The 23335-nt window shown below is 39.2% G+C and overlaps 1 protein-coding gene across 1 annotated transcript; it reads left to right on the forward strand.

Annotated features, from left to right (window-relative positions):
* The first annotated feature begins 91 nt into the window (after nucleotides 1-91).
* Nucleotides 92-21686, forward strand: LOC131426293 (uncharacterized). The gene is made up of 2 exons (XM_058588912.1): nucleotides 92-3973; nucleotides 13743-21686. Exons 1-2 carry the CDS (start codon nucleotides 1824-1826, stop codon nucleotides 13744-13746), a joined length of 2154 nt encoding a protein of 717 aa, XP_058444895.1. The 5' UTR covers nucleotides 92-1823; the 3' UTR covers nucleotides 13747-21686.
* Nucleotides 21687-23335: the final 1649 nt, after the last annotated feature.

A 23335-nucleotide genomic window follows, 5' to 3' on the forward strand; every position in this document is an offset into this window, starting at 1 on the left:
ACTTGAGAGCAAGCCACAATCTGCGGTCTCGGTACGACTCGATTGGTCTGAGGTTTGCTGGTGGGTATCGTAAGCCGTAGTAGTCATCGGAGAGTCGATCCAGGAAGAGCGAGAGAGCAGTAGTGTAAAAAGAAAAGTCGTATTTTCAGACTGATTGCTCTTGGCTGGATGGAACAGAGTCTGAACTTGCTTCCCATTTTGTGCTTTATTATACGATTGTGCCGTCTGCAGTTCCTGTAGGAAAAACTAAGTACAGTGAAAATCAATTCCTTCGACGGACGATTGCAGATTAGCGATAGTCCTAGCAAACGTTCGTTTGTGGCTATCATTTAAGTTGCGGCTGTGACGCAGAAATCGCCCCATTTTGAGGTCAAAAGTGCAGTCGATAGAAATAACACGGACAAGCAGGCAGTGGCAGCGTTTCTGTGGCAAACACCAAGAAAACAAGGAAAAGAAGAAGAAGCAGCAGAGGAACTGATACAGAAGAAAACCGTCACGAAGCAGACTGCAAAGAGTGCAAGGGAAAAATCAGTAGGCGCTCTATCGCCAGACGTGAAACTCCATTTTTTCTGTGGCTATCCGTCTCTGTCACACTGCAGCCAACAGTCCCCGTCGAGCAGCATTCTCTCGCAAGGCACGTTCGTCAGCAGGGAAAAAAAAGAAACTACGAGTAGTAAAACCACGACAAAGTAAGCGAAGACGGCGACACAAGCATTACGGAGTAGTAAGTGGCAGCGGCATCACAAATCAAGCAAAAGACGATCGAAGTGAGAGAGAAATTTTTCCAATGTCGTGAAATGGAGCAGATGAAGTGTGCAAAAGTGACAGAAGTGGCAGCAGTGTCTTCCCAGTTCAATTAATTGAGCACAATTGCAGTTCCGCGCGGGGGTTACGGGACTCAATTTACAATCGAGAACGGTGTCATTCATTTTCCCTAGAACTCTGCTGCAAGAGCTATTCGATATTGCAAGGCGATCAAGAAAGAAAATTGATACGTAAGACGGTGGCTGATCGGGCAGCACAACGTACAACCGTGTGGGCTATAACTATAGATATACTGTATTGACACACAGAGTCCAAATGCACGTACACACGCACACCGGGCAGCATTAGAAGATCCGGGGAGTGGACCGGAGGCGACGAAGGCGGAACAAAATGAAGCCATAACACCTACGTTCACCATCTGCTCGGGAAAAAGCTGTAAAAGGGCCAGTTCCGGCGGGATAGCAGCTGCGTGCGGACATGCTAGTGTGAGATTGGCTCCGAAGAAACCCATTCCGGAGTCGGACTGACCGAAAAAAGTGACGGCTGAATCAAAATATTTACATAACCACGGTGTCGACGTCGATCGAAAGCGCATAGGTTGTTGCTTTCCAGTTTTTTTTGTGTTGTTTTCGTGGTTGTCCGTCTCTGTTTCTCTCTGTCTATATATCTCCGCTGTGTGAGTGTGTTTCATGCCATTAAAACATAAGAAAGTGCTTTGAAAGATAAAACATACGAGTAAACTAATAAGAATCGGGGGAATAAGAAAAAAATGCTATTGGATGTAAGATAATCGAGCTGAGAGTGACAAACAGTTTGTGGAGATATCGTAAAATGGATTTGTTGTAGCTCTGTGTCTTGGTGAAGTGAAGAAGAAAAAAAGTGAACAACCTTAATCTGAGTGTTCTTTTTTGCTTGCTTCACCCGATAGTTTTTCTTCCATCGAATTATCGTGAGTTTTCGATGTGGATGAGCGGCCAGCGAAGCAGTTATTTCCTTAGTTTCCGTTCGGTTCTACACTTTTATTTGTGCCTTAGTTCCTGCCGCATGTTTCTGCTACAATGCGAAAGCTAAGTGTCAACACGGGAGGAATGTCACGACAATCGAAAACAGCACCTCAAGCGAAGAAGGTGATGCCACCGGCTGTACCAGACGTGTACGGTAGAACAACTGGCGGTGGTGGAGGCGGCACTCAGGCTGCAACTTACGCAACGGCGACCGGTGCTGCGGTTGACGATAACGGTTTTATCATACAGCAGGAAACACCTTCCTCGTTAATGATTCGCTACGATCATACGGATTTCGCCGATGATCAAGGAATTGATCTGACCCAGTCACCGGGTCGAGACAGTCCAATTAGTTTGTCCGGATCGGCTGGTTCCGGTTCGCGTCATTCGACAGCCAGTTTAGACTCGGGACGTGCGTCTTCCTACCTGACCGGTGCTTCGACATCCTCAAATCGTAGTGCCGGTGGCTACGGGACACTCTCGTCCCCTCGCTGTTCCGTCAGTTCATGCTCGATTGGAAGTGGCAATCGGTTGAGCAATCACTCGAATCGCAGCGATCACGACATCATCTCGGAATGGCTGATGGAGATCCACTTTCACGAGTATACTTATTTGTTCTTGGAAGCCGGTTACGACCTGCCGACGATAGCGAGAATGACGCCAGAGGATTTAACTGCAATCGGCATCAAACAACCGAACCATCGAGAAAGACTGAAGCGACATATTGATGCGCTAAAACTACCTGATGCTTTGCCTAACTATGTTCCGGGATCGATTGAGGAGTGGTTGCGGTTGCTCCGGTTGGAAGAATACGTTCAGCCACTGTTGGCTCAAGGTTACGTAACTGTTAACGATGTCACCCAGCTGACGTGGGAAGACCTGGAGGATATTGGAATAGTTAAATTAGGTCATCAGAAAAAGATTCTGCTGGCAATTAAGCGCGTGAAAGATATCATCAGTGGTAAACTGGGTGGTCCGTATGTTGGCCAAGTGACGGTGCCGATGTTACAACCGACTACGGCAGCACTGCACTGCCAACCGATGAGGGCACCGTTCGACGAATCACTGGAACCGAAACAGCTTACATATTCAACATTCATGCGGCAAACATCAGCCGGGAACGACCCGTACTACTGTCAGCAACATTTACAGCAGCAACCGATCTCCTATCCTCACGTCCATTTTGATGGCAACCAAGCAATCTATCGCCGCAGTTCGTATGACGATAGCGACATCACGCCCACGAACGAAATATCTTCGATGATGAGTAGCGAACATCACGGGACGGTTAGCCATCAGCAATACTATCAAGGTGGTGGAACACTTCCCAGACAGCACCAGCGGAACAACTACGGCGTTCGGTTAACGCTGTGTCAGAATTCTCCTAGCACTACCCAGCGACAACGACCAATAGCAAAAATTGTAGCGAATAATCTTAAACTGGCGCCCACTTCGGACGGTGGTCCTGCGCCTCCTTATCCAAATCCAATGATTGGCCACATCGAGAATGTCGAAATGGCCACTGCCGCGCTAGATGCCATGCACTTTTCCAATTACTCCTCTTTCAATCACCATCCGCTTAAATACAATCCTACGCCCGCTAGCCAACAGCCTCAGCCGATCTATCACAATCAGATTATCCTTCAGCAGCAGCAACAGCAACAACAACAGCAACAGCAGCAACAACAACAGCAACAATTCTATTCCAACTATGCCGGCCAAACGCATCAAACCACAGTCGAAATTCACAAAACTCAACACGATAACAAGAGCAACTCGAGCCTGGAATCGATCGATCAGATTCCGTTCGCGAACGAAAACGCCGGTACGATCAAGCAGCGCTCGATGAACCGTACCGAGCACCATCCGTTGCACATGCTGTCCCACTCATCGTCCTCCACGTCGTCGTCGTCGTCGACTGGTTCGATCACGACGACCCTGGCCGGGTGCATACAGCAACTGTCACCGTCGCAGTCCGATTCGCAGTCTGGATGCCAACAGCAGCAATCGCAGGGCCAGGCCAATTGCTCAATTGCCCTCTCCGGGTCTGCATCAACCAACATCTCACCGACACAGGTCAGCGCTGCAGTCGGGGTGGTCGGAACCAACGTCCTAAATGACATCGGCAACATGCTGGCCAACCTGACCGATGAGCTGGATGCGATGCTGGAGGAGGAGAACCGCGTCGGGATTAGCGATGGAGAGTAAGTAGGCTTTTGAGTTTGATTTTGTTTCTCAAATATTCACAGAACTCTAGTCGTTGCGGTAGATTGAATTGCACTAGTTTGAAGTGTTGAGCTTTTTAGTTCTGGGTTATTCTTTCTTTCGATTCGATTTACCAGTACTAAAACATATTTCGAAGAGAATTATTTAGGGACCTTTGCCGCTGGTCCACAAGTCATTACCAATCTAAATTCAACATACCGCTGTGTGATGGACTCAATAGAGAGAGGGCGACATCGTAAGCTGAGTGGCCTACGCGAAAACCCACGGGAAACAGAGAAACTCCTTCCAACAGTATTATTCAAGTATGATAGTTACAACCGTTGGGGCGAAACTTATCAGTAGCGATAGACTAACGCTTTTCCTCCTAGACTCCAATTGATACTTCGCTTAATTTTCCAGTTGTCACTTTATAGATGTCCTGATGCAATCAAATCTAAGGAATGCAAAGTAAAACTAGGTAGAACGATCTCACCGGCAAAAAAATTATGACACATCCCCATATGCCTTCCGCTTCTACGTCATCTCGGCTTGTTTTGATTTCCGCTTCAATAATCACTCTTTTCTATCTTCTCGATCTTGGTAACAATAGCTTTTCAGCAATTCAACTCAATTCTAATTCTCATTTTTCTCGGAAAATAATACACGGTTCAAAGATTTGACGTCTAACTCAGGCGACGCCTACTGAGAATCGATTGCCTTATTTTCATTTTATTTCAATAAAAATATCTAAGACTAGAGTGCCTATAACCAGAGTGACATCTCATCCGTAATTTTGGCAACAATTCAAAACATTCCATTAGCTTTACATTGAATTGACAGGTCGTTTGCTCGTTTGGAACTGGGAGCTGTCATTCCAAACGAACAGCTGTCGCCACTCTGATTATAGTCACTCTATATAAGACCATGCCCACCGGAGCGTGCGTATACGTACTTTGGCAACCATCATCAAAACACAAACTTCAAAACTGGTTAGCAAATAGATATCGTATCGTTCGCTTATCAGCGTGTTAGCATATTTGGCTCTCCAATCAATCGTTTCTATTTTGAAAGAACGAATCAAAACAAAGGCAAATGTCAAGAAGTTCGTGTAACAACTGGTTTTTGCTGCATTGGACAATATCCACTGGATGAAAAGCATAAGTCTAAAAGCACGTTCCTTTCAAATATATCAAATTAATTTTTAACTTAATCTCTGTGTTCGAAGATTCCCGGGAACATCACACTTATCCTTGGCAGTCACATACAGGTTTCCTGAAATCTGGTTGAAGTTCGGGTTGGTTCGGGTCGTACACGGCTTCTTCCGATCGTATTCTGTTTCTCGTCACGGTTTGGAAACTTCTGCACCTTAAATGTACATACTCTAGCTTTGGTATTGTTTTAGCCACATCTCGAAATAAGGCGTTCGGTTACCATTTAAAGGCCCCAACCACGCGTTTATGATCGTTCTCGTAGACCTGGTGGGTTTTTTCCGGATCTTCGCCTCCGATCAACAGTCAGAGATTTGTCGAACCCTTTTATGATACCAGACACTATAAAATTCACGAATCCCAACTTTTTTTTCCGATGGTGCAATACAACAGATTCTAATTTCATTTTGAAATCTGTTGCACACCTGTTGAAATCAACTCACGGTTGGATTTTCATTAGGGCGTATAAGCAAGTGACAGTGTCTCTTTGTTTACTTTCTCTTCTATTAATTACCAAGCGGTTTCCACGATTATCACTCAACTCTTTGCATAAAATGATACCCGAAACTTTCGACTTTCAAACAGAGTAGTGAAATCAAAGAAAATCTTTTTAATCACATCACAATAATCGAGAGAGAGAGTGATTAAAGAGAAACTGTCACTTGCTTATACGCCCTAATGAAAAATCAACCGAGAACTCACAGACTGTAAACAATACACATTAAACTATGTTTACGCAAAATTTCAATTCTACCCAATCGACATGAAAGTAATTTGAATGTGTGCGAAATTAAAACGGTGCTCCCTTCAAGCAGTTTTACATCTCACAATTTTAGCATATTTTTAGAAATCAACAGGAAAATTTGAATCGTTGAAAGTTAAGAATGGAAAAGATTTGCATCAAAAGAATTTCGGGAACCACATACTTTATTATTTTAGTTTCTTTGGTACTATTCAGAAAATAGTCTGAATTTACTCGTAGAGCTAAAGGTTTCAGAGTAATAATTCAAATATTCCTGCTATTTACAGTCTTTATAATAGTTGTCGTTTAACCGGTTTCCTTCATAATTGCCAAATGTTTCATATTCATACCGTATAATTTCTGATTTGGTCGAAGATTAGTCCGAGATCTTTTGAAGCATCAAAAGATCAGACTTCAATCGTAGAAAATGATTCATTTCTGAAATTATTCTTCTTTTAATGTGAGAATGGCCTATAATACTAAAATTGCTGGAAACCATTGAAAATCTATTGAAATCCATCAATTTTACAGAGTAATTTAAAATCGATTTTTTTACTATCAAGTATGATTTAGCAAGCCTTTTGAAATGTAATTTCAATAAGCAACGAATATATATTATTTTGACTTTATCACTGTGAGATCTGTAAATTTACAATGAAGGAAATTAACGATCTGTTTTAGTCTTAAGCAGAGATGCCATTTATACAGATTTATCTGTATTATACAGATTTTTACATGCTCGTACAGATTTAATTCAGAGTACAGATTTCATACAGATTTCCTCAATTTAATACAGATTTATACAGATCTCACAAAAAGTAAGAAAGAAAAAATTTTACTTTTCTGTCTGAGCTATCTTTTAGTATTTGATTTCAGTGACGATATAAAAGTCTATCAATCAACGGACAAATCACAAATTAATATGAATATCTGTGAAATCCATTTATATTATAATTTGAAACCAATTTGAAATGATATTCATTTTTTTTCAATGACTGAGTGGAAACATATATTGGAAAAAGCCAAATGAATGAAAAACTAACAGAAAAGATGATTTGTTGGAAAAATATACGGTCAGAGACAGTACTTTATTCAAGGAAGTAATGGCATCATGAAACTTTACTGTCAAACTGAAAGTTGTATGAACCGACTTGACGTTGCATATTTTGCGTTGAAATTCCATGTCATATTATAAAGTCACCAATTTAAAACTAGATAAATATATGGAATTACAATTGAATTGTTGTGAATAAAAAAAACTATGAAACTTCGTCGTAGAATATTCTTGTGAGTGCGGCAATGACTGATTGACCACAATCTATTTTTTTTTCCATAAATACGTTTATTTCTTAAGGCAGTTTACATAAGTTTTTCTTCGCCGTAGCATCACTTTTACATAATATTCTTATCCTAATTTAATTCTAACATAGTCACAACGTTTTGAATTTATTAAAACATATTCTCTTATAGCTTAAATATCATCTTAGGTAACTCGTCATTAATTATGAAATCTACTCGGAAATATTATTTGAACCAAACGATTAACTTCTATAAATTATAAAATAAGCTGTTATTTTCAGACATTTTGTTGATAATTTCATAAACTGTTTCGAGTTTGTTTGTATCATTACATAATTTTTATTCTAATTTAGCTATTGGTTGAACTCATGGACGCAGCTGGGATCAGAACTAAGTCTTAAAAGGGGCCTTTATTAAATTGAAACTCCAATTTTCTTTATGAAATGATAAATAAGTTTCATGTATGAAAGGTCACGACAAGCAAGAATGTCTCGAACTGGGATATTGGATAGTCTACCTTGGGTACGCAAAGAATTTATTAGTTGAGATCTGACATCACGATACTCCACGCATGTCCAAACTACATGATCAATATCCCGATAACCTTCTCCGCAAGCACAATGATTAGTCTCGGAGAGCCCAATTCGAAGGAGATGTGCATCTAACGTGTAGTGATTGGACATGAGTCTGGACATCACACGAATGAAATCCCTGTCGATATTGTCGATATTTTCGGAATAATTGAGTGCATCCACCGACCCAGATCATCTCTATCCCAAGATGCTTGCCAGCTGGCAAGTGTTCTTTGGCGAGACGAGCTATAGAACTCGTTGAAAGCAATCGGTCGCTCATAAATTTCACCCTCAATAGCACCACGTTTGGCTAAAATATCGGCTCTTTCATTGCCAGGAATGGAGCAATGAGCCGGGACCCAGACTATAGTGATAAGATAATTATTGTTCAATATGTCGTTCAGGCACTGTTTTATTTTGCCCAGGAAAAACGGTTCATTTTTGCCAGCAGCGTTTGAGCGAATGGCTTCAATTGCACTCAGACTATCTGTGAAGAGGAAATAGACCACAATCTATTGGAATATCATCTTTTGGCATCATTTTGTTGTAAGAATTTCATTTTATTAGTCAATACAGATTAATACAGATTTTTTATGCAAAGAATACAGATTTTCTATGAAAATATCTGGCATCTCTGGTCTTAAGACGGGTATAGAAGCCGCCTTAAACTAGTTTTAGAATTGATCAGAATCTAACCAGGAAAATCATAGGTATGTGACTATAAATGAACTGCACAGCTGAACATGCTTGGTTCTGCTGTTCAATTAGGCTGTATCATCGATTTCCCCGGATAAGAGCTACGAATTCGAGTCGCATCCCTGCGATAGCTTTTTCACAGTTTTCATTCCATAGTTGTATTTACATATCATATTTTCCTCATGTTTTACTCGTTAGATACTGATCAAATTTATTGAAGAAAGTTGCTTTATTAGGAAAGAATATTCTCGTTGCAATAGTGTTCATTGTTCAATAAGAACTTAAAAAACAGTAGCTGATTTTCTTCCAAAACCAATTCGCAGCAACCTCTATTTCAGTGTTCAAGTGGGCGTCATAGCCTAGTTCCTCTGGTATGAAATGCATGTTATCTGTACGATTCTAGCTTTTGAAGGATTTCAGAAAAAACGTTTTGCTTATAACAAATGCACTTTCTATGCCTTTTCCGTTCGTTCTGGTAAAAATTTGGTTACGCTGAAAAGTTCGTAACAAAAAATTTAGTATATTTTTATTGTAACATGATAGTAACATGTTTCCCTAACAATATATGTTACTAAGCCAGATAAAATGGACAGAATCGACATTGTGACAACTTTGGCATCACTGCTTCTGGTCACGCACGACTATTACAAATCAATTTAAATCGAACGTTCCTCACATCGATGTAAAGAAAGGAAGTGAAGCCTGAAAGTTCTAATAAAACCACGATGAGTTCGAGTGATTAAAACGATTGATTTTGATGTCACATTTCTCTCGAGATTAATTTATCACTATTTGTTATTGCTGACTGAATCGATTGAAAAGCTGCACTTTGCGCAGTAATGCTTGTAGAACACATTGTCCTCGGTCGAACTAATTTCTCCAATCGAAAACTGATATATCCCTCAAGTAGCACATCGCAATCCGTCCGGGAATTGAATTGCTATGGTGAAACGCCACCGCACAAGATGGGCATTGGGCACAGCGAGGTCAGTGGAACTGATTGCCGATCAAAGTTTCCGCCTGCCTACTGAGTCGGTTTCAATTGAAGTTCTATCGACTGACAAGAAAAATGATAAATCTTGGAATTCAAACTGCCCCGGCCCTGTCCTGTCGCCACGGTCAGTGTTTGTTTCCATGACTACTGCAAATCGGATTCAATCAGTTCTGTGCGGCGGTTGTTTCGAAATGGTAATTAGTGCCTGTCCTTGCACGGATTACGTTATGATCACAGAAAGAAATGAAGTGTGAGTTAGTTGTTTGCATTTCAGTTCTTATCTTGCATCGGCAGCTTGAATCGATTTGGACTTGAACTGGGAAGTCACGTTGGCTCGCTTGATTCGCTAGCCGTGGTGATTAGATTCGAAGACGTTGTTGTGTTCCTAAGGCTTGCGTGCTAGCCGAAGTGGAGCCTACCGAGCTCAGTTCCCGGTATTGTTTGCATGGGTGAAATTACTGGCTAACCAACACAATCTAACTGCACTTCGTCGATTGCCGCGGCACCCACACAGATTCAACCGCTCCAGGTCACAATGATGATCTTGGCATTCGGTAACAGTCGTCTGACGTTTGGTGGCTTATCAGTTTCGTTCGTTTCGACGGTACGGTAAACAATATTGAAAACCATTGTTCCGGACACGTACACGGTTAGAAAGAAAGAAAGAAATACGCAAAACGATCCATGGAACAAAGTACAGACAAGGTGGTGTCATTGGACGGGTCTGTGTGTGATTGCATGAGCGGCATGCTGATAAAAGCGTTTCAGATAGGAAATCAAATGACTTGTTTTGCCTCGATGTTTTTCAAGCTCAACACTTTTTTCAACGGCATTAAATGAGGGTTTAAACGTGATTTCAAGTACAGCTAGTACTGCACACACACACATCGCAGTTCCAACCTTGCTTTACTAAACTGTCAGGTGGCAGAACGGTACGGCACGGCCTGCTGTTGCATAAGATAGTGATTTCCAACGAATAGATAAGTGACGTTTATCACCACTTGCCATTTATCGTCTACGGGGGTATGCGGACAAACTTCATCCTAAGTTTATCGCAACGATAAAACGGGTTTTCTTCGAAAATGATTGGGTTTAAACACTGCTCGATATTTCCGTAATCGACAACGAAAATTCTGCGTATAATTTTATTTCAAATTTCTTGGTTGAATTTTCAAAACCCGTTTCTGATAAAAATAATGTCACTTTTACTCTTTTTCGACAATAGAAAGATTTCAATTTATTTTTGAGTATTCTGTGTATCGAAAGTATCTGGCATCATCTCACCCCTATTCTGTATTTCAATTGAATGTGAAAATTTCCTTCCTGTATTTCGATCGAGTTATGATTTTGTATAGAGAACTTGAGCCCGATCAACATACAGAATGCAAAAATTCGCATTCGATCGAAATATTCAAATAATGCTGTTTAAATAATTACAAAATAACGCGAAAAAACTCAAGAAAATCATATTCAATTTGTTTGCACATTCAAACTCTACAATACGATAGTACAGGTAAAGAGTAATTCAACAATATTGTGCACCCTTTGATCAAATCCACATTAAATATTGGTCTTGACAAGTTTAAAATAGAAACATTGCAAACAATAAAAGATGTCATTATGGAAACATGTCTAATCGAATTTTTCATTCATTTTGAGTTTCGTAATGCCATCCCAAGATCCTAAATTCAGATCTAGGTCCAAAATCCAGACTAAGAATTCCGAGTCCGTGTCCAAAGTTCATGTACAGAAAACAGGTCGGTTCTGAATCCATGTTCAGACTTCAGGTTCAGAATCTAGATCAAAGTACAGAATTCAGTACCAAAATCGGTGGTCAGAATCCTGGTCCTTAGTTCAGATTTCACGTACAGAACCCCTTAATCTTGTTCCAGAGTAATGGGACAGAATTCCGATCCCAAATTCAAGCACATAATCCAGGATTCTGGGACAGAATCCAGGTCCATAATTCTAAGACAGGTCCCATGTCCAGAACCCAGGTTCTGAATTCAAATATAGAAGGACAGAATCCAGGTCAAAATTCTGGGTCATAATCCTGAATTCAGGTCCAGTAAATTAGAATTCAGGTTCAGAACACAGGTCCATAATTCTAAGACAGGTTCGAGGTCCAGAATCCAGGTTCTGAATTTAAATCTAGAATATAGGGACAGAGTCCTGCTTTCGAATTTAGGCTCTGAATTCAATGACAGAATCCAAGTCCTGAATATAGGTTCTGAAATCAGGTCTAGAACCCATCTAATTAGAGTTCAGGTCCAGAATCCGAGTCCATAATTCTGGGATAGAATCCAGGTGCTGAATCCTAACTCTGAATTCAGGTCCAAATCTTGGAACATAATTCTGGTTAAGAATTCAGGTGTAGAATCCAGGTCCATAATTCAAGTTCTGAATTCAGATCCAGAATCTAGGGAGCAAATCCTGGTTCAGAGTTCTTGAACCGAATTTACTTTTTGAATTCAGATCTAGAACCCAGCTTCGAAATTCAGGTCTAGAGAATCCAGATCCAGAAATCAAGGACAGAATCCCGGTCCATAAATCTAGGACAGAATTCAGGTTTTAGATTCAGATTTAGAATCTAGGGACACAGTCCTACTTCAGCATTCAGATCTGGAATCCGACTAGTTAGAATTCAGGCCCAGAATTCAAGTCCATAATTCTGGGACAGAATCCTGAATCCTCGAGTCCAGAATCTTGGAACAGAATTCTAGTTAAGAAATCAGGTGTAGAATCCAGGTCCAGGTTCTGAGCTCAGATCCAGAATCTAGAGACAAAATTCCGGTTCAGATTTCTGGAACCTCTTTTCCTTTGGATGCTAATTGGCTTTCAAACGAAAAACTCAAAACACTTTCGCATTTGTGAAACTTTTGCTGAAAAGTAAACCTTAAACTTCTTTAATACTGAACTATGTTTAGATATTAATGCAAAGTGAGGTTACGTAAACAATTTTTTAATCGAAATTAAAGGTTTCAACAACTACTGTGGAGAATAAACGATCAGACCAACAGTGTCAACATTGAAAGTCTTCATTATTAGGATATATTCAGAAGTGTTCTAGTTCTAGATGCATAATTTATGTCAGTTACAAAATTTAAATCTGAATTTCATAACAAGAAAAACTGGCAGCCCCAGCAGTGTTTTACTCGTGTTTCAAATATACAAAAAATAGAGTGGCATCGTAGACTAGTTTTAAATTTGACAGAAGAACTGGTCGAATAAATAAAAGTAGAACGGCTTGCTGGGGATACGTTTGTTCCATTTTCTACTCTATTATAGATTCCATATAGAATTTCTAGCTACTGAATTTGCTCTTAATATGTAGGCCATTCCGAATACGAAAAAATAAGATTTATGCTCTAGCTAAATAAATTAATTGAATTTCTAACTTAAAGAAATCAATGTTTTTCCCTTATTCTAAAAGAATATTCCTCGATCATTCGAATTTCAACCGCAAATTTATGAGAATTCACTAAAGAATAAACATTACTACACGCTCTTTGAACATAACTCATGGTTTGAGTTGCGATTACTCAAATTCATAAACTGGAACAATATGCCAAAATTTGAGTATGGATTTGAGTAAAATAAACTCGTTGCCATGAGTTCTCTCGCATTTATTCATACATTAGAGTAAGCGTTGAGTTTTTAAACATTCAAGTGAAAATAATACTTCTTGCAGATCAGTGCGTTTTCATTCTCGGAATATTCTTATCGAAATAAAGAATGCAAGAATACGTCGTTTTCCATTGCCGCTTCTAGATCCGGTTTTGAAAACATGAATCAACGTCAATCATAGATGTTTTGTGGTTTCAAATTATGCTTAGTGAAAAGCGCTACATAAGGATATCAAAATAATTCAATTTTGACTCCAAACCGTTCAAAAGGAAACGGTTTTGAATCACTATTTTGGGCATTCAAAAGAAAGAATATGTCGCTTAATTTTGAGTTATGTTCAATGAGAGTGTATGTATTTTGACAATTTCATTCGAAGACATCATCGTTTGAACTACAGCGCTATCTACTTGTCGAACTGTCGTTAGAAGGCCAATGACAGCTCATACAAAACAAAATGAAATCGAAGCAAACCTAGCCTGTTTGCCTGAAAAATTAGCTGATTTATTGACCAGGGTATAAACTATTCGAATTTGTAATTCTAATTTATTGATTATTGTTCATATCGATAATTTTTTAGTGTTCCAAATTATCACAGTTTTTTAACCTGATTATTTTTTACTTCTTTTTTAGCTAAACTGAATTGACGTCCAGGAGTCTCCAAGAAGAAAACGTGTGACCCGAATGAGATGCTGGAACGATGGCTGTTGGCAAGGATTACACACAACCGAGAAATAAGCAAAAAAAATCAACACAGAACAAGGGAAACGTCCGGTAAAATCCATTTATGTTCTAGCCAATTAAAACACCAACAGCAAAGAGCAGATAACGGCGAACAACAAAAAAACAGCAAACTACATCCCGGTAGCATCATCCGCATCATCATTCATTTAGTAAAATTGATTTTCATTTTGTTTATTATGCCTCCACACACTGATATAGTTTTAAAACTAAGCAAATCTACTTAAGGGTGTCCCTCCTGGCTCATCCCCAACATGAGGGTCTCCTCTCCCCGTTCCAACCGCATGCTGCTGGTTCAATTTTCTTAGTTCCCGCGTCAGGTCAGAGGTACGACTAGGTGTGTGTATGTGTGTGGTTGTATATTTCACTCATCTGGAGAAGGAGACAATAATTGAGTTATAGATAAACGATTGGATACATTGCCGACACGAAAAATTGAATCTCTACGAACAGTTGAACTTCTCCGCCATAGACAACACCACTCTGATTGGCTGGCTGAAAGCGGAAGCGGAATCTGCGGTATGGACGAGAAAAAGCAACAGCAGCAGCAGCAGAATTTGGTTGGAAATTGGGTTCGAGAAACCGTAACTAAATTTGAAGCTCATTACGATTACGGAAATACCATACTAGCAGGAAGCATGATAATCGATTGGAAAATTAGCAGGCCGTAGCCACAGCTGTCACCTTTCTACTGCCACCTGGTGGCCCGACTCAGCGATTGATTGTTTACGTTTGAAGTGTGGAGATTATTGCCAACACCGGGTCACTTCGATGTCTCCCAGAATGCTGTCAATGTGCAAACACTCTCGTTTCTCGTTATGCCAGGCCAAGCAGTGTTTGGCGCGCGCGCGTGTGTTTATACAAATCACGCATTACCATTTCAAACGAACCGCACGCCACCACCAGGCGAGGTGGCGTGGCAAATGTCATTCACGATATAACACAGATATAACAGATATAACAGTGCCAGTTGTATTTTTTCCCGCCATGTAGAGTGTGCTCAACAGTTTGGTTTTAGTCGAAAAAAAAAAACACATTGAGCAGCGAGCCAATTTATGGGTGTCATAAATAATAAACAGTACCGGGCCGCGTGAGTGGAACATCGCGTTTTTCGCGTGATGCCTTTTTTTCTGTCGCTTCTTCGATGCTATGATGATCGCGTGACCTCATCGGGGCTGATGGGCCCCGAAGATAGGCAAACACAAGAAATACGCCCACCTTGAAGTAACTTGTTCGTTTTTTTTTGGATGGCGCTAAAGCAGAAAGTGACACTTGCTTGCTTTGATAGCCTACTGCGAAATCATGCTTGCTGTCGGTTGGCAACGGTTGTTATTGTTTTCTACCGGTGAAAAACACGGAACGAAATAAGTGTGATCTATTTATTTACTTAAGCCAAGATTTTACGTTGCATTTGTTCTTCATTTCAACACGATGCACCAACGCAGTCGTCCTATAGTGTTAAGCATTTTCAACCGATATCGAACCACAACGGAAACCAGCCGCAGGCAGAATGATATGCAAATTTTCCAATTTAGTGTAACGAAAGGCAGACAAACATGCTCATTCTTACAGAGCAGCAACAGCAGCAGTAATTACTCGACCAGACATTCCTAGTACTTTTACAGACAGAAAATTTTTCCATGTTTATAGTGAAAGCAACAGCATAGTAAAAAAAAACATTTGTACACTGAAAAGTAAAACTAACAGAAGAAAAAACAACAAAACGAATCGCCCATAAACACCAGTTTTAGTACCAGATTTATAAACCGAAGCATTTCCAATAACTACTAATATTAACAGAACACGTGAACAACAACAACAACAACAAAACTCATACACACATATTTTTAGAAGTTTTCCCAACTCGCGCCAGCGACGCATTTTGTAGTCTTTTGCGTTCGGTTTATTTACAAACAAATTCATCATTCAGCGGAAGAAGAGAACACACGTGTGCGAAGCAGAACGCAAGACGATCTCAAAGAAGAAGAAGATGAAAAAGCCATAAAAGATTTCCCTACGATTAGGTAGGACCGAGGCAGAGCAGGAATCTCTCTTCGCGCTAGCACAGTTAGTAGGTAGGCAGTCTGCGAGGAGACCTGGGCGATGAGCGGAAGAACGAATCGTTTCACGCGGAACGCATCGTTTATGAGATCGGTCGTCGGTGAAATGCGTGGAAGCAGGAGGGAAGGAGAAAGAAAAGTTCATTTATCAAAGTGCAACCATATGTGCAATGCTCTAGCCGCCACATCGTTGATCGAAGCAGCCGGTGCGTGCGCGCGTGGTGATAAACGTCGAAAAGGGGGCATTTTGACAGCTACGAAACATTGACAGGGGGTCGACCGGGGGTGCCAAGATATTTTCGGTCCGGGTTGTGATGTTGGTGTTTTCTGCGGCCACATGTGTGTGGCGGGTGTCGCAGCTGAACGAACCGATGAAAGGTTTCGGGCCATAAAACGTTTTCACTTCACCGGTGCAGCCCGGTTGAGGAGAGGGATGGCACTGTCCCGGGGAACAAAACGTTTAAGACATTCTGTCGAAATAGTATACGAACTTCGAAGAAACGTTGGGAAGGTTTGGGAAATGATTTGATCGCAGTAGACATTGGGCAATGAGATAGAAGCGCAGGTTTTGACAGAAACGCGTTCTCCGATTGCGTGAAAATAGAAATCTGGCGTACTCGGAATTTGGATTCGATTGCGATTACGTAGTGGAGTTTGTGGGTCATTGGCTGATTTCGAGCATTCCGAATTTCGTATTTTAACGGGAATTTTACAGGTTTTTTCTGAGAAATTTACCGCAATAAGTAAAGTGTCATAATTACTATTCACAATGTGAACTCAGGCAATGAAATCCCTTGATCTGAAAATTAAGATTTTTCGGATTCAAAGCATTAGTCAGCCGGGTAAAATTTTATACAACTGAATATATGAAACTAAATCTTCAAGTTCTTCGGATATATAGAACTTGTAAATGTCCAGTTCTTCCTAGAATTACAGAATAAACTGTTGGACTTTACTGAAAGCTAACAAAAGGATCTACATCGTGCATTCATTTAACTGGACTGTAATAAAATTGTGTAAGTGAGCGATTATTCAATGACATTTGTAATGTGCGATCAATCCGATTGACAGTAATGCCAATTATTATATATACCTGTTTATTTAGCCTATTTGAGAGCCCCTCAATGAATGGATCTTTATATCCGAACGGTATTGATCATTAGTACATTGGATTTATTACAACGAAATGTTCATTGCAAAAGGTAATGAAAATCCATTCGGCAACGTGCAGGGAGTTAAAAATTAATATCAATCCCGTCCGTTTTTGCCTCACTAAATGTATGACGAAATTTTACTTGGAATCGATTGTTTCACATGGAGTCCACGTTGAATCGGAATTCATTATAAATTCCACATGGAATTCGGAGTGAAAATTTGTCATTAATTTCGCTTAAATTGGAAATTTATTCAGAATGTATACGGGGTATACGAGAAGTTGGAAAAATCATACAATGAGTTTGAAGATGACGTTTGAGTAATAAACAAAAGCGAAAATAAACAATCTCTTGCTATTACGTTCTTCGAAAAAATTATCCGAGAATTTAATATTTCAGCCCGTAGCAATTTTGGACAGTTGCGTTTAAGAACTTTCCAAATGTTTACGTCGATTTTCCCTTGCCTTTAAACCAGTGTTCAAAAAAAAATCAAATTTTCGAGAACACTAACTGAAATTTTTCGCAAGTAATGTTAAAAAAAATCCTCGAGAAAACTCACAAAAGTTCACCCACCACTGATTATTCTGAAAACGCGATTCTCACTGAATCTGATCTCACATGACACAAAATTAGTTGTGAAAACTAATAGCGAACAATCTTCTCGATGATATTTTAGAAAAAAAGTTCGCATATTGAATATATCTGATTTGATTCTCGAACAGAAGAACGCATGTTATGTAGCTGATTAAAAACTATTGCCCAATTTAGCTTGAATATCATATGCAGAAATGTTAAAAGGTCCTTAATAAACTCAATAAAAAAAAATTATATGCAGAAATAACAGGAGCGCAAGATATCGCTACGCCAATTCAAACACACCATTCTAACACTGCTCATATTGAGTGATTGAGACATGTCAAATCCTGCGCTCCTCCTCCTTCTGTACAACAAATTCATGCTAAATAGCGTTTTTTGAGTTAAATCTATTTGGGGTGGAAATTTTTTACAATAATTAAATCTAACACGAATCACTGACGAAATATCATCGGAGGCTCTTCTCACTTTCGATTATCTCTTAAGCGATAGTTCTGTGGGTAAAAATTCGTCATCGAGTTTCGCTGACACAAAAAAAACACTTGTGGCCTTTGAGGTTCAAAGTTTTGTGGATGCTTGTTTCGTGAAGTGATTTTTCCGGTCACTGAGTTTTTATTCAGAAAATCTCTTGAACCGGTTTTTTTTATAAAAGTTGATGGAATGAACATTTTCGGATCGTGAGTTTTCCAACACTGTTGGTAACTAAACATTACCATTACCACATCCACTTGACGAATGGATCCCGAAAAGTTATGCTTTAGGTTATTTCAAATCCCAAGATGGCGGTATATTTGGCTTCGGTTTGTCAATATTGTTGTGAGTTCGATTGAAGATGCATTTTTTTATTCATTTAATTGTGCACTATTAGTCATCTTCAAACTGATTACAGTTACTTAATTAGACTGTATGAAGAAACTAGGTATTTCTCAGTTTACTCGAACTATTAGGTTCTTCTCTGCAACCGATTTAGCTGCTTTTGTTCAAGATTTTCGAAATTTTTCCAAAGTTTGTTGTTTATACTGAGAGAGTTATCTAATCACGAGAGCCCAACACCGTTAGATGAGTCGTAAGTTAAGTGGATTCACCTCTATCGGTACAACATGCACTCCATTCGCTTTATGCCATTCCAAAACGTCTTTGGCGTAGTGGAAAGATGCCAAATCAGGCCAACAATCGCTTTTTTTGGCATTATTCACGGAATATTTGCTTATTTACCGTCCCGGTAGTGACGAAGCTTTTGCTTGCTCGACCACAGTTTCATATTGCCTGCTAAACCAAATATTTTTGGAAATGCTACTCTTAGCCGTTCTGTTGTTTCGTCGTTTCACGCAGGAAAACTGCGTCAAATACTCGCGATACAAATTGCGAGCCAGGTTTTGGCCGTTACATTATTTTTTTCATTACGACTTCATACCTTGCTTGAAAGTATGCGCGAAAGTTGGAGATATTTTTATTTTTCTAGCGACAGTACGTACCGAAAGATCCGTTCTCTTCTGCAATATTTGCTCCACCTTCGCGTCCTTCGTCACTAAAAATTGATTCTATACATTGAACAGACATACGTTCATCAGTTTGCGAAATATTTCACGCTTTGATGAAGTGTTTTCATAGACAAACGTATTTAGGGGTGTCCAGATTTTGTCACGAACAAGCCTTAATTGCACTTAGGCCTTTCGGTCGTTGTACGCTGGATATTTTGGTACTAAACTTATTTCCGTATTAATTATAAATACCGCAACTAATTAAGTTGAGTTCACTTAAAATTATGCCGATGTGAGCTTCGAACATGGCCTTATTTCCAATTCAAAAAAACGATGTTTAACAAATGGTGACATGATTTTTCCCCGCATAACGAATCATTGCCGCATATTGTTTCTGGGGCCCTCGCCTGCTGCGATCGATGTTTTATGGTCTGCTTTGTTGCCGCCATGGCGACTCGATCCAATAGAGAAAAAATTGAGCAATCTCGATTAAAAATTCATCACGTGTCTTCCGTACTAGCTGCATCCCTTCCACCTAAACCTCGAACCAAATTCAACATCGGTGAAAAATAACCGTGAAAGTAAGGAAATCTAAACACGCACCGGCCGACCGACGAGAAAAAAAAATACTGAACAGAACCGCGCTCTTTTGACTCATCGCTCAGTCGTAAAACAAAAAAGAATACAGAATAGAAACAAAAAAAAACAAGCAGTCATATTTATATTCCACCCATACAGAAGAAACAGAAAAACCTCCAATCGGACAGAAACAGTTCAATACAATATACAAAGTTCCGGATCACATCATCGCGATGACCGCAATTTCGGACATCGAGAGGAAAAGTCTTAATCATTTCAATTTCCATCACCCATCGAAACGCAAAACCCAGAACAAGCCGGCGGAGCAGCACGCAGATTGCAGAACTTTCGGACTGAAATTTAATCGATTAATTTGAAATCAATGTTCGATTGTTGAATAATCGACATCTCTGATCGCAGCAATCTGCGGGAAAGCATTTGTCAATCTGACAGATTGGCAAAAGCAGCAGCAGTCGGCGTGGTGCTTCGTGGGTTTCGCTTTTCAAGTCACTAGTTTACCAACTACTTGCTGCCTTGCAAACAAAAAAAAACAAACAATATTGAAAGCTTACAGAAACAAACTTATAGACAATTTTTATGCTGAACATTACCGCATATATAAAAACAATTCCTCTAAACTACACTTTTTACAACCGACTCCGGAGATAGCGAATCCATGAGGGTTAAGGGTTAACACTTTTCGGTTCCGGTTTTTTTTGTTGTTGAGGGAAAACCTGAAAGCATTTTCGGTAATGAAGCAATTCATAGTTGTACGATGGATTCACGTTGCGGGACGAGGCGAGACTGTGCGAAAGAGCAGGTAGTGAAATCATCAAGTCAAATAAGTTGATGTACTTTGTATAGAGAAAAAAAAACCAATAAAAGCAAATCAAAACAGAGATAAGTAAATCGTAAATTAAAAAAAACATACAAGTTATCGATACATGGTTTAAAACGTCTGACGACTCTCCATTAGTGTTAGTTAGTTAGTTTAGTTTTTTTGTTCGTTGTTGTAAAAAAAAAATTTCTCCCTGTCTGTCGGGCGGGGCACTAGGCATTCTCGGCTGAAAACTCCCCGGTTCCATTTTCGTGCAAAGGAAAATGTGTTTGATGTACCTTTCTCTCCGATTGAACACTTTCGTTAACAGAAACTGTGCGATTAATAATAAACATAAAAAATAATACAACTAACACAAGCGAAACGACATTACCCAGTACCTATTCGAGAAAGTAGAAAAAGCAAACCTTTTAGATATCGAAAGTCGAAAAACAGATAAATCCAAGAACAGACTGGACAGTGATTTTTGCCCATCCCAAAAAAAAATTGCAAGAGATTAGGAAACGAGAGAACAAGAACTGCTGGAAACTGACCAAGAGTCAAACCCAAAACACGGACACAAACAAGCGAACAAAATAATTAAAAAAAAACAGAAGATACAGCACTAAGGTCAAGGGACAGGTATTTTGTAGCATTTACAGATAACAAAATGAAACAAAAAAACGGGGATCGGAATAAAATGGAGAAATAATCAAGAGTGCATTTTTTTTAAAGCGGTGTGTCCCGGGAATTACGCTAATAGACAACCCGACTGTATGGGGATTTTACAAACAAAATACACGTAGAAGAACAACACAAGAAAAAGCAAAATCCCTCTGGAAACTTTTATGTGTGTGTAAGAAATAATAAAAAAAAGTACCACATGTCGGAATGGGTGGTATAAAAACAATAGAGCTGTAGGGTGTTTTTTATGTGGAGAACAGAGCAGCTGTTGGTAGCAAATAACATCATATTATGATTATTATTGCTAATAATATTATAGATTCGCGAGCAGGTAAGACGTGTAAAACAGCAACAACAAAAACAAAACAGTAAAAAATAACTATTATTATTATTAAAATTATTATTACAATTATAACATTCTATACATGAACCTAAGTATATAAACAATAAAGTATATTAAAATAAAATGCAGCAGGGATCAATTTTCTTGATGACAGTGTATGTTAGTGGCTCGAAAAATATCATATCAAATGAAATCTATCACTAAATTCATTGGATTTGAAATCCATACCAAAACTTTCGTTGTGACACAAAACCTACTTCAGCTTATTTTTGCACTTGAACTTGCAAGTCAGTATATTCGGAAAAAAATGTCTGCAGTCAGCAATTTCTCTAGAAAGCTAAGCTGGCTTGACGAGCAAAAAAATAAAACGTCGCGGCAATTTCATCCGTCTGTAAATTTTGACGAGTCTGAGAAAAACTCGATTTTCAAAAGTCTGCAACACTGCAACAAACAATGTCTGCAGTACTATGTACGAAACCTGCAGATTAATAGACAAATCTGCAGACCTGGCATCTCTGCTAAAACCAGTCGTTTTCGATCAATTAGGTTTTTTACCGTCACTGCTAACCAGTAGTACTCACGCTTAAAAATAGTTACTCAAAAATGAGTAAGATCCCACTCATTTACAGAAAAAGTGGAACAACTCTAATTTAGAGTAACTCCCTAATTACTCAAATTTGAGTTTTTCCACTGAAAACGATGTTTGGGTAAAATCTACTCATTCACTGAGTAATACTTTATTTGTACATGTGCTAAAAATAGAGTTACTAGCAATCAAATTTTGAGTGAAATTTTTTTTCACATATACCAAATATGCATAAAAATACATACATACATACATATTAGTAATGCTCAAGCATTAATCAGACACTTATTTCTCATAAATGACATTTGAGCATATTCGTTTCCAACCTGAAGCACAATACGGAGCACTGGACACAATATCTGCGTCGATTGCACAACCAACACCGTTTGTGTTAAGCGATTCACCCTTGAAATACGCGATCTCACTAACAAAAAATAGAACCTGTTGCTACAAATGGTTATTACAACTTTTAAACTGATCTTGCGAATGATAACATAAAAGCTCTAGCATTAAACTCAAATTTAGAGTAGGAGTTACTCAATATCATTGTTGGTAACTACTCATTTTCAGACGTTTCCATGTACCATCTGAAAACGACGTTTTGACGTTTCCATGTACCATCTGAAAATGAGTAACTAGTACTCAAACTCTGAGTAACTTTTTTTAAGCGTGCTGTTTGTATACAGTAATTTTTTTGTTTGCTAGTTGACAAATTGGATGAGACCATTTACGGTCCACATCGCCTAAATAAAGTTTTAGAACATTTGTTTACAATTGTATACGATGTGTTTTAGAGATTTATTGAATAAAAGGCGGGTGGGTAATGTCAGAGACATAACTGGATGTCGTGAATACGAAAACAACTGACATGTTCCTTAACACTTCCGAATATCAATTAGTTGATCAATTGTATGAATTATGCAAGCATTTTTCGCAAAAACAAAGAAGGCTTCACTTGATCTAGATTACTGTGAATTTCACACAGCGAAAAGTACAAAAATCAAATCAAACAGTTCTAGATTTGCACTAAACTGGGGATATTTCCCTTCAATTTGCGAGCAAGAAATCCTAATAGTTCTTTAGAAAACTTTTAGAGCCATTAGAAGGGCTGATTTTGTGTAATGCTCTCCACCGTTACTTTTTCACCAACGCAAATGACTGGCAGCTGTGACGTAATCGCTCTTGTC

This window comes from Malaya genurostris, chromosome 1 (assembly GCF_030247185.1).
Source record: "Malaya genurostris strain Urasoe2022 chromosome 1, Malgen_1.1, whole genome shotgun sequence".
Lineage (NCBI taxonomy): Eukaryota > Metazoa > Arthropoda > Insecta > Diptera > Culicidae > Malaya > Malaya genurostris.